This window comes from Photinus pyralis, unplaced genomic scaffold, assembly GCF_008802855.1.
Source record: "Photinus pyralis isolate 1611_PpyrPB1 unplaced genomic scaffold, Ppyr1.3 Ppyr1.4_LG10, whole genome shotgun sequence".
In the NCBI taxonomy this organism is placed as follows: domain Eukaryota; kingdom Metazoa; phylum Arthropoda; class Insecta; order Coleoptera; family Lampyridae; genus Photinus; species Photinus pyralis.
Window position 1 is genome coordinate 4,710,804 of NW_022170250.1, and position 12,120 is coordinate 4,722,923.

Genomic DNA, 12,120 nt, shown 5'->3' on the forward strand with positions numbered 1-12,120 from the left:
GTCCTGGAATTTTTTTAAAATAGATAGCCTATATCTTGAAAGTGTGCCAGACGCCACTATTTTGAAGAGGAGGGCGGGGGGGGGGGCATGAATTATTTACTAAGATACGATTTTTGAAAGTGAAACGTGTTTGCATACGCATGCCTTTAGTGGAGCCAAGTCAAACTTTTGAAAATGAAGAGGGGCGTTTACCGTTTTGCCCTTCATGGTAATACTAATGAAAAAGCCTCATCGAATTAATTGGTTGGTAGAGATCAGTGGATGAGTGGAAGGGGGGGAGGGGAGTTAACAGTGATACTTTTATCTTGCCGGTCCACGTGGCTCGGTTTCGGGACTAAAGGTCTCTGATTCGAATCCGGGTCCGGGCATGGATATCTGTAAATGTATAGTGGGCTGGGTTGGTAGAGCAGCCTTGACTGCAGCCCCGCCCACTCAAAAATAAAGGCCATTATAATTAAAGGTCTCAACAAAAGGAACTGCTTTCTACCAACTACCACCACGACACAGTGAGATGTCTGGTTTCAAAATTTCAAACGACAAGTACCGTTGGCGTATATAGAGACACCACTGAAAATACGTTACACCCTTTCTTAAACCATCATGGTCTAGTGTTACACCTCGAAACAATGCAGTTACTGTCCAAGTAATAATTTTGAAGCATTTGGTGTTGTTTATTTTAATTTTATTTTCAAAATTTAACAAAAGGTTACAACATTAACATATTGCAAATAAAATTGTTTAAAAAAATTAAAAATGATGTCTGCAACTAAATGATAGCTTGTTATATTAAGGAAGTAGTGTCTTAATTTAGCTTTACTCATTTTGCATTTTGTTCAGTTCATTCTTAGTCGCGTTCATTTTGAAATACAACTTTAGTCTAAGGTTACCGTGCCCAGGACCTTCAGAGACCTTCCGGACTGGAGAAGGTCCGGATAATTAACAAAGTATTTCATGCACTTTATTTATAAAAGATTTCGGAATGGATTTTTTTCAAATGGGAAAGATGTGGAGTTACTTATGCGATTTATCTGCACAATTTAGGTGTGCTTGTTAAAATGTTCAACCACCTTAGGATCGTTGGACAGCGGATGCGATTAGAACTGCTACAGTCTTCACTTTTTTGTATAAATATTTATATTCAATGATAACGTGACCATTCTCAGATAAACTTTGGTTCCTACATTTGTCATATCGAGATAAAAGTAATCTATTTCCTAATCACTTAGTACACAGTTGCTCGGCTAAAAAACAATTATGCAAAAGTCTAAAATGACTTGGATCGTCATCTTGTTTTACTTGCAATACAAATTTTGGGGAGTAAGTATAGCTACGAGGGTGGCTAAATTCTCACGTTTGTACTATAGATCCATGCAGATTACACTGCGGCGGTCGTCGAATATTTCCCAGAACAAGACCGACATTTGTCACCAGAAGAAAGGTTGAGCAAAAACATCAACGGATATATACAGATTTTGGACCAATTGAACCGGACATCGGTGAGCCACGGCTTTTTATAATGTCTTCAGTTTCCATTTTCAGAAATTAGACATAGTCGTTTATCCAGAGGCGACACTATCGGAAAATGCTCTTGTTCTTAAGCACGCCGACTTACTACCGTACACAGTTGAGGTCGCCGTAAATGACACCTCACTATGCCACGGTCCGACTACAACCTTCCTCACCTCTCTTTCCTGTGCTGCCATTAACTACCAAACGTACATTGCTCTGAACTTGTACGAAAGAACTCCCTGCAGTGGAAAAGAGTGCCCCGCGGATGGTTGGAGCTTTTACAACACCGACGTTGTGCTAAACAGAAAGGGGGCCATCATCTCGAAGTACCGCAAGTACAACTTGTTCGGCGAAATCTTCATGACCCGCCCCGAAAAGCCGGACATCTCAATTTTCCGCACAGACTTCAACGAAACCTTCGCGACCTTCATCTGTTTCGACATTATGTTTCGCAAACCATCGTTGGATCTAGTAACGCAGTACGGCGTGAAATCTATCCTCTTCTCCTCAATGTGGTTTTCTGAAATGCCCTTCCTGACGGCGCTCCAGACGCAACAGCATTGGGCGTACGCCACAAACTCCACCCTCCTGGCATCTGGTGCAAACGATCGACAAAAAGGTAGCGGAGGTAGCGGAATTTACCAAGGCGCCGCAGGCCCATTGGTCTTCGCCATAGTGGGAGCTGACGCGTCCAAGGGACTGGTCGCCAAAGTTCCCGGTGCCGCGGCGAGATCGAAGGATACGCGCGCCGTCGATCGAAAAGCAAAAGAAATGGACGAATTTCGCATCTTGTCCGACAATCTCAAACGTAAGAAAGCGCCGCCCCTTGCTTTACACTAATCCCTACCATAGAGGAAATACAATAAAAGTTACAAACAAATAGGATAAAATGGCATTGCTAATTTTCGCTAAGGAGATGCTTTCATCTGCTTTTGAAAGGGGTGTAACTAACCGTAAAAATAGAAAATCGTACGTTCATTAGCGTGCCGATATCCGGTCTCCTCGTTCTGAGATGGCGCTATAGTTAGTCGAGGAGCGCCTAGTTACGAAATGCGCGTTCTCGTAAATCTAGTTTAGAAAAACGTACGTATAGGTAAAATAATAAGTTTTTCGTACTTCCGGGACTAAAGTAAGAACTTCACTCCTTTATGACAAGTACTGAAGTGTCACTTTTTGTCCCGCCGGGATTAAATTTAGACGAATATCCCGGAAGGATGAAATTACTAACAAGGCAATTTCAGTAGGTTGTTCCACATTTTGTATGCGGCACTACTTCTTAAACGCATCGTACTGCTGCTCATATAGTTTTTTGGATTTCGGTGGTATCAATTCTATACCTACTTTGGCTGCTTTTTATCAATATCAAATACACCTTTGTCACCCACCACCAAAATTATGACACTAGCAATGACAGTTTCCAAATTATTTTTGTTACCATAGCATAGGGTTTGTCGTACCAACGCAACGTTCCTATGGTAACTTGTTAAGCAGCTACTTTTCGAAAGAGCGCGTTCTCTAACTCCATTCATATTAAGTGTTTCAGTTTCGGAAGTACGAAAAATATCGTATATACCTTACGACTGAAGTAGTGGTCTTAATCCCTCAGGTAAATTATGGCCCTCCCTTTGGTCGGGCCATAAACTTTACCTTCGTGATTAAAAGTACTACTTCAGTCCCGCGGTATATAATATTGTAACAATATACTATTTCCGTTGCACGTAATTAATTTTCTGACGTCGTTCTTATGCAGCGTTGACAAACATTTAGTATGCTATAGAACTATTTTCAAATCATTGTATCTACTGCTTACACATTTGACCTACTACGCATATAATATCAACAATTTTAGAATCGCTTTTACGTGCCTGAAATTACCTTTAAATTGCCGCCATAAAACCACAGGTTTTTTGTAGTACTCCACCCAGTACCTACTCATAATTTAATATATCCTTACAATCTTCAAAACTTGAATCAAATAAACATTAACACAAGAAAATTATACAAAAATAAACCCACCAGACAACCTATATAGTTTACAAATCTTAACTCTATATTCAGTTGTCATGAAGTACAAGATATCTACGTGTACAGGAATGTACCGATTATCAATTGCTTACAGGCGATCGACTTTTTAATGTTGGAGCTTTATGTAAGGATTAACACTTTGAAGTGCATACTGGGAAGTTAAGAACCGACAGCAATTTCGATAAATTCATTAATTAACTTTTCTACATGGTTTAAAGGCTTCACAATTTACATGTCATACTTGACCATCAAAGCCAGGGGATAGTATTTTGCAGTAATAAGTCACTTTTATGTAATTATTTTATAATCTTACAATTAAATAAATACAAATTACTTAATTTGCAAATTAACAAGAATCTTCTGTGTCACTGTCAATATCTTCCCCTAAATTTATTATAATTGGTAGTATATCTTGCATATCTAACATTTTTTCTCTTTCAGACCATTTCATTATTTCACCTTCAGTGTGTTTGATTGAATTTTTCCATATATCTGGTGTCACGACATTAACTGCTTCTTGCCACATATTTAAACAATCAGTCTCTGTTCTCTCATCTCTACCAATATGTTTATTATAATAAGTTTTTGTTATACCCCATATTAACTCTATAGGGTTAAAAATACAATGGTAGGGTGAAGGCACAACACTTTATGACCATATTGTTCCGCTAATTGGTCAACCAAATATGTTTTTTCTGGTTTAATTCTGGGAATTAATGACAGACGGTTCACTTAAATTTGGAAGCAATTGATTTTGAAACCAATGCAAGAAATTCGTCTGGTTCATTTCTCCGTGATAATCACGACTTGAAGTTTTTGATGCAAATATTAAATTTGCACCAGGTATGAATCCTTCCTCATTTCCAGCATGCAGAATTATTTGTCTGTAACATATTTTTTGCTATAATAATTATTGTTACCACTACTATTAATAATAAACCAAACGCTTTCCATCAGTTTTGATAGTTTTCACACTTCTTCCATTACTATCTTGCCATGGGCGTTGTATAGTGCCATTTTGGAATATCCACGTTTCATCAAGAAAAACAAATTGGTACAAATCTTTGTATTGGCGCAGAAAACGAATTCTTTTACTTGCCACATGGGGTAGTTCCATTAGACCTCGCCTGGGTTCGTTTTTTCCATTTAAATCCAATGTCTTTTAGCACTGTTCGCAATGATGCCAATGAACCATGAAAAATGACTTTTTCACGAAGCTGTGCATGCACAAATGCCAAATGTAACATGCACTTCTGCAACTGATTATAAAAATTGTGATCAACTTACTGTTTTCGTACATCTTATAAATTGTGTTTCTAATACCATCGACGTTCAAATTAGATACATTTGTCACAGGCTTAAGGCGAGGACGATTCTTTGAAGGCGATTTCAACACTTCATTCTTCTTCACTGCCGCTGATATGGTACTTACCATGGAGATACTGTTACTTTAAAGCTTGTGACACTCTCTACGATAATTACTTAGTAGGTACCTAATGTAAAAATTATGCTTTTGTTACCTCTCTTACTACCTGCAAAGGTAACAAGCCCCCTCCATGGTCACGCTCTTGTTCAAAATACAGAATTAAAGATGCTACCATTTTTTAGCAGTGCTGTCCAAATCCTTCGTCATCGTAATAAATAACGCTTCACAGTACGACAAAAAGTTGTTCTGAAAAGAACAGTTTGGTTTGTGGAATTGAGAAGCTTGATAAAAAGGCACGAAACTACTATAAACTAGACTATTCGAAGCACACGCAAGGTGATGACAGAATGGGTGACAGATAGCAACATAACCTTAAATGCATAGTACAGATTCGCGCCAACGTCGCATTCTGTACCAACCGTATTAATTTCAAAAAACTGTTTTTAACTTATAAACAACACATCCCATTTAAATATTTAGGTTGGTATTGTGAAATTATTCCAGTAATGACGTGCAACGGAAAACTTGTTATTTACCTATAGTTCCTTCACTCTCACACTTTAGACTCTTTAGAATTCATCTAAAAGTTTCTCTCTTAACGTCTTTAGACATAAAAATGCAATTTCAAACCGAAATACCGTTCAACAAACGCCCACGAGGGTCAATATCTTCGACAGTGAAACAGCCAAGTCCAGCATTTCGAATTTCCCGCTCAAATTTGACGTCACACTAATAGAGTCTAATACCATTTTACATGCGCATGCCTTTAGTGGCAAGTAAAACTTTTGAAAACGGGAAAGGTGAGGGGGGGGGGCAACCACACGTTTTACCCATTCAGGTCTCAACAAAAGGAACTGTTTTCTATGAACTATCGCTCTTTTTTCTCACACTGAAAAAATTAGAAATTACTACAAACGAATTTTTGAATTTTTAAGAAATCTTTTTTTAACCTTTTTGAATCGATATTGAATTTTTTCAGTGTTATATTTAAAAAACAGAATTTAATATGCTATATTTAGATTGAAATATACAGGGTATGCCATTTAAATAAAATTAAGTTAGATCCAATAACTTTTTTACCCGATAGTACTGTATAATTATTTATTTTGAAAACGGCAGATTATTTATCAATAATTTTCAAGAAACATTTTTTTTGTTTCTGTTTTTACGGTCATTCTGACAAATTGTTTGATTTATCTTCGTATCTCTGAAGCAAAAATGCGCAAATTTTGATTTTACCATTGCAAGTTTGACCCAAAAAGAGCCCATAACGCCTATAAAAGTGTCGAAAATGAGACACCCTGTGCATGAAACGCTAAAATAAAAGTGTCGAAAATGAGACACCCTGTGCATGAAACGCTATGTAAAATTCCAAAAAGAAAATAAAAAAAATTGTTAACTTCAGAATGATTATCGGCCCGTATTATAAAGCCATGCAGCATACTTAATTATGTTGCTAGCTAACAATGTTGTTAAGACATGTGATTGGATGTTTTTACAAACAATAACATCATTCTTAAGCCCGCCCGTGTGTCGCAGTTGAGTTGAAACTGGACTGCGGTACTAAGGGTCTCTGGTTCGAGTCCGGGTACGGGCATGGGTATTTGTAAATGTGTAGTGGGTTAGGTTGGTAGACAACAAGTTAAAAAAGTAATTAACAAACAGTGATTTAACTTTTTTTGTAATTATCTCTTTTTAACGCAATTTTTGCAAATTTATTTGTAAAACGGGGGTTCTTAATCTCACTTTGGCCGGCGGCCTAGCTGGACCTACCGGGCCGCATAATTAACAATTCTTTAGGGGCGGGGCTACATGATGTGGGGTCGGTGACATCCGGGCGCCATCCCCGAGCCCTGGTTTACTAACGTGGTGATTCTTGAGTTTTTCCTACAGAAGAAGATAGGAAGTTAGTAAACCACGCTCGGGGATGGCGCCCAGATGTCGCCGACCCCACATCATGTAGGCCCTATAAATATAAAGTCACTGTAATTTTCCCACGCTTACATCTACTTATGAGGTGTGTGAAAGGTGGCCATAAATTAATAAGCGTCTGGAATTCTTATTGTATTTACTCTATGTCCCTACCTATTCAGCTTACACGTCGAAGTTGGTGCTGCGAGGTAACAACAACGTAGATACCAGCGTGTGCAGTGGCGCCAATGAGACCCATCAGTTTTGTTGCCACTTTCAACTAGAGCTCGAATGGCAGGCGAAGCCGGTGAACGACGACAAAAAACACTACCAATACCATATGGTGGCTTTCAGTGGGACGCGAACATTCGCGAGGGTCTCTAACGGAGGCATCGAAGTTTGCGCGGTCGTTGCGTGTCTTAACGACTCATTGAGTTCATGTGGCAAACGGTGAGTCTACACCGATCTCCTTGATGGGGTGAGCGCTACTTTCATTTCAGTTTTCGAGACTATAACACCGTTTCGTGGCCGACAACTTTCAAGAAAATCGTCATAGAGGCGGAGTTCGATGAGGACCCTAACAAGTTCCAGTTCCCGAACTCTCTGCTCAGTAACATAGAACCGATCCACGTTGACGACTTTGAGTGGAGAAGTATACTGGGTAATAAACGTGTTCGTCGAACGTATCTCTTAAAGAAACCTCAAAATCGTCTGATGACTTTTGGTATTTACGGAAGAGATTTTAATCGCGATTCTCTTGCCTAACATTCTGTACCTATATCTGTAAGAGAACGCTTGTGACAGTTGCGTCAATTACATTTTTAATTAATTCGTAACGAAGTTTTTGTCGCTTCTCATATGCTTCTAATACCGTTTGCCTTCGATTACTACTAACCAAATAACAATTCCTTGGAGGGAGAACTACATGCAGCTCGATTCCTTTCTTATCTCGTGGCCGCTGCCGAGCGGTGCGTAAGCAATACGAGAAGGGGGTTCTCTAACTTTATGTTTCTCTGTATGAATTGCTTAACTATATTCCCTGCAGGAAGTACCTTATACAACTTGATTATTTGCTGTGTATGTTGGTCCTTCATCTTGTGCTCGTGGCAACAAAAAAGATGTTCTTTAGTTAAAATTCCTTCTTGTGCGATAATAGACCTTAATATAAGTACTTACTACTGGCAATTTCACATGTACTTCTCGCGCTAAATTAAGTGACGTCAATGCTGGAGTACAGATATGCTTTTGATGTTTTTTTTTGTACATATAATTTATTATTTTACGAGTTAATGTTTGATTTGTATATTTTTCTCTTTTGGATTTTCTTTGTATTTGTGTGGGTTATGCCAGGTTTTTTCTCCATAAAAGGTTTTCCAGGTATTGCATTGTTCTGTACGAAACACATTTTATTTTTTCTTGTCTTTTCTTACGTACCGGGTGACCCAATAAGACTGTTCCTCGGCCATATATCGAGAACCGTTCGTCATATGACTTAGGGGTAAAAAAAATTTTTGGGTAAATCGGTTATGAAGAATCGCTGGAAAATATTTTCAAGTTCTAAAAATGACCACTAGAGGGCGTTACTGCTATCTTAAATTTTAAAATTGCATTTTCTTTAAATTTCCCATAATAAACTAAACATTAATTTTTCACAACGCGGGACGTTCAATTGTTTTTGCAATAACCTGCTTTAACTTCTTAACCGTTTGACCGATTGTAACAAATTTGGTATCTTAGAAAGGAGCATTTCTTGGGCAATGAGAATCAACCAAAATATAATTAATTTAGTTGAATCCTTCTCCGTCAGGGGGCCGGTTTTGACACTATGGCTAAAAATACTAAAAAAATCAAAAAATCAAACGGAATGGACACGAGGATAATCTGATAATCATTTCATTAATTGTTCCCAATGTAGGTGTAACGACACGGACCGGTTACAAAATCCTGACGGGCGTGGCTTCGCGGAAAATGTTCAACGTTCTCTCGTTTTTCTTGGAAATGTTGCGAAAATCTTAGGCCGCAACGCGAAGCTGGTTTAATGGTTATGATTTCTCGCTCTTGGCTTAATTTATTTCTTCTGGATCCACTCAGTGGACACGTTAAACTTGAAAATTCACAACGTCCTCTGCAAAAACGACTAGCGCAGTTTCGACATTTCGTACAATCGCTTAACGTATGCTTCCTTCCCAATATTTTCACTCATATTTATCGGTTCCCTGTTTGTATCTGTCGTTCTCCTTTACACCTTTAGTGTACTTAACCCCCAGGTGCTACGCTAACTTCACACTACAAGAACACGGAAATAAAGTCAACCCGGCAACGTTTAAAAATGGCCACCCGAATGACTATTCCCACCAAAACTAAACAAGGTCCCGCTTAAAGGGAAGGAACGAAAAATAAAACCCTGAAATTGTGACAAGTTTGTTTAATAATGATCGCAATTATTAATAGATTGTAAAAGCTCGGAAATTTAAGTCGAAATAAATTACATTGCAAAAATAAACTTTGAAAATGGTAGTTCACCGAATAAAAATAGAAATAGGCTGGGAAAAAAGAACTTACCAATAAAAAACCCATTATTAAACAAACTTTTCACAATTTCAGTATTTTATTTTACGTTCCTTCCCCACTGTGCTTCAGGTCATAGCGTTGTTTACAACTAACGTAAGGGGGCCCTGCCTTAGATGTTTGATCAAGTGCCACTTTTCAAATTTAAGCGGGGTTCTTGTTTAGTTTTGGAGGGAATAGTCATTCGGGGGGCATTTTTAGCGCATTTTCACAAAAATAAAAAAAAAAGCGCTATTGTGGCCACTTTGTCCGTCCGTCCGTCCGTCCGCTCGTTTTGCGACGCTACTAGTTCTTTATCTTAAGAGCTATTGTTCTACTTTTTCGCTATTTGGTTCGTTATGGTGTCGAGTCTTGTACCAAGGAAGGAATTTTTTCTGTACCGCTTACAAAAAAAGTTATTGTAAAAAAAACAAAAACCGTTTTTTACATGTTCCATAATTTTACACTTTTGCCGTTTATTAACGATCCTAGAGATCGTTTATAATTTTGCATTGCTATCTGTCGTCTGCATGCTGGTCTGTCCGTCTGTTCCTTTGTCTGTCCATCTATCTGTCCGTGTGAACGATAACTTTGTTTAGAAATGTTCGATCGCTTTTACATCTCCGTTAGTTATGAACTGAATTGCATGAAATTCAATATGGGCATAGCTTTAGCCATATAATTTATACGCAATGCCAAAAGTTGAATCGAATTCACAGTGCCCTATTCGCATCTCGACCATTTATAAACCGAATTGCAAACTTTATTACTTATAAAAGTATTTGAATAAAATTTGATACATAGGCACTTGGAATAAAGGAAAATCAAACGCCAATTTCAAAATTTGGTTTTGCGCATGCGCAGTGCCAACTTTTTTATTTATGGAAGAATTTAAACGAAATTTGATACATAGGCACTTGGGATAAAGGAAAATCAAACGCCAATTTCAAAATTTGGTTTTGCGCATGCGCAGCGCCAACCTTTTTATTTATGGAAGAATTTAAATGAAATTTGATACATAGGCACTTGGGATAAAGGATCATCGAGCGCCAGTCTCAAAATTTTCTTTTGCGCATTTCTCATAAACTGAAATTGAAGTAACACGTCAAAAATGGATTGCCCATGTGCAACGCTATCTTTCATATTTGTGGCCGGATTTTTACGATTTTATCAGAAGTTGCATCTTATAAATGGGAAATGAATGCAAGTGGAAATGCGCTTTATGTAAATCGTTTACGATTACTTTTTAACTTGTTAAACGTTGCCGGGTTGATTTTATTTCTGTGTTCTTGGGGTGTGAAGTTAGCGTAGAACCTGGGGGGGTTTAAGTACACTACAGCGCTAAAAATGAACCTGCATGAACTGAACAAAAATACTTCCTTCATACAAGCAATGCAGACATTGAAATTATTACATTGTTGGACAGTCTGCATTGTTTCAAAGTGAACGTATTTTCCAGCGGTGTCTCTATATACGTCAACGGTACTTGTTTGAAATTTTGAAAACGGACATCTTAACACACACTGACTGAAAAGTGGCACGTGATCGAACATCTAAGGCAGGGCCCCCTTACGTTAGTTGTAGACAACGCTTTGACCTGAAGCACAGTAGGGAAGGAACGTAAAATAAAACACTCAAATTGTGAAAAGTTTGTTTAATAATGATCGCAATTATTATGATTGTGAAAGCTCGGAAATTTAAGTCGAAATAAATTACATTGCAAAAATAAACTTTGAAAATGGTAGTTCACCGAATCAAAATAGAAATAGGCTGGGAAAAAAGAACTTACCAATAAAAAAACCAGCCGTCAAATTAATATCAAATTGTGTTGTAAAATTAATTGTTTGTAATGATGTGAATGCGTAACATAAAATTATAACATCACAAAAAGTAGCAGGTAAACTTCAAGAGGTAACATACAGGTTAAAAACATGTTTTGGGAATTATGGGTCAGGTAACCAGGTACCAGGAAGAAAGGGTGAAATAGACAGAATGTGACTCATCTTTGGTGCACAAAGTCCTTTTGTTAAAAGCAAGATGGAAAATTACATGGCCTTGTAGGCAAATTTAACTAAAAACAAGATATGTGGAAATTATTGAATCGCCACTCATTTATCGCACATAGATTCTAAACTGAAGAGCTTTGATTAGCGTAATCCCGCTCCTGCAAGATGGGTAGCCCGCCTCTGGTTTCGGGGTTTCGAGCCTACAGTTGGATGTCGAAGACAATCACGGAATTAGGTGTCGTACTTCAATTTTGACTACGGTTTTTTTACCACCCCCGTGACTGCTTCATTCACGGAGAAAATTGTTAGTTACAAACAACAAGTTAGTACATACCTCAAAGGAATCGGTAATTACCACATATTAAAATAAAATTATTGATTGTCGATACGAAGCACCCTATACATCATGTTTGTTACACAAGCTCGAGATGTCTATATCCCTTTAAATACCCTGTATATTTCAACGTCGGATGCAACCGGTCAAGTAGTTGGAGATTCTGTGGACATGAGCCACCGCCGTCACCACCTGTCGATATTTTTTTTGGTAGCTTCCGGAGGATGTTTGGGGATTTGAGAGTGCTTGGCGTCACCTGATCACTTGTTGTTTGTTAAAGCTAGTTGGTGGTGGGCTTTATTGTATTTTAAGTTGTATCAATAGTTTAGCTTTGTTTTTGGTGTTTGTGCGTAGGATTCAAC

General features: G+C 38.0%; 1 protein-coding gene across 1 annotated transcript; it reads left to right on the forward strand.

Annotated features, from left to right (window-relative positions):
* The first annotated feature begins 1,218 nt into the window (after nucleotides 1-1,218).
* Nucleotides 1,219-7,702, forward strand: LOC116162252 (vanin-like protein 2). The gene is made up of 5 exons (XM_031475825.1): nucleotides 1,219-1,317; nucleotides 1,365-1,496; nucleotides 1,540-2,317; nucleotides 7,054-7,321; nucleotides 7,372-7,702. The coding sequence occupies exons 1-5, from the start codon at nucleotides 1,255-1,257 to the stop codon at nucleotides 7,634-7,636; spliced, it is 1,506 nt and encodes a 501-aa protein (XP_031331685.1). The 5' UTR covers nucleotides 1,219-1,254; the 3' UTR covers nucleotides 7,637-7,702.
* Nucleotides 7,703-12,120: the final 4,418 nt, after the last annotated feature.

Coding starts and splice junctions, on each gene's coding strand:
- LOC116162252 (XM_031475825.1), top strand. CDS start 1,255: ATGCAAAAGTCTAAAATGACTTGGATCGTCATCTTGTTTTACTTGCAA. Junction 1,318..1,364: donor TGCAATACAAATTTTGGGGA/GTAAGTATAGCT, acceptor TTTGTACTATAG/ATCCATGCAGATTACACTGC. Junction 1,497..1,539: donor ACCAATTGAACCGGACATCG/GTGAGCCACGGC, acceptor TTCCATTTTCAG/AAATTAGACATAGTCGTTTA.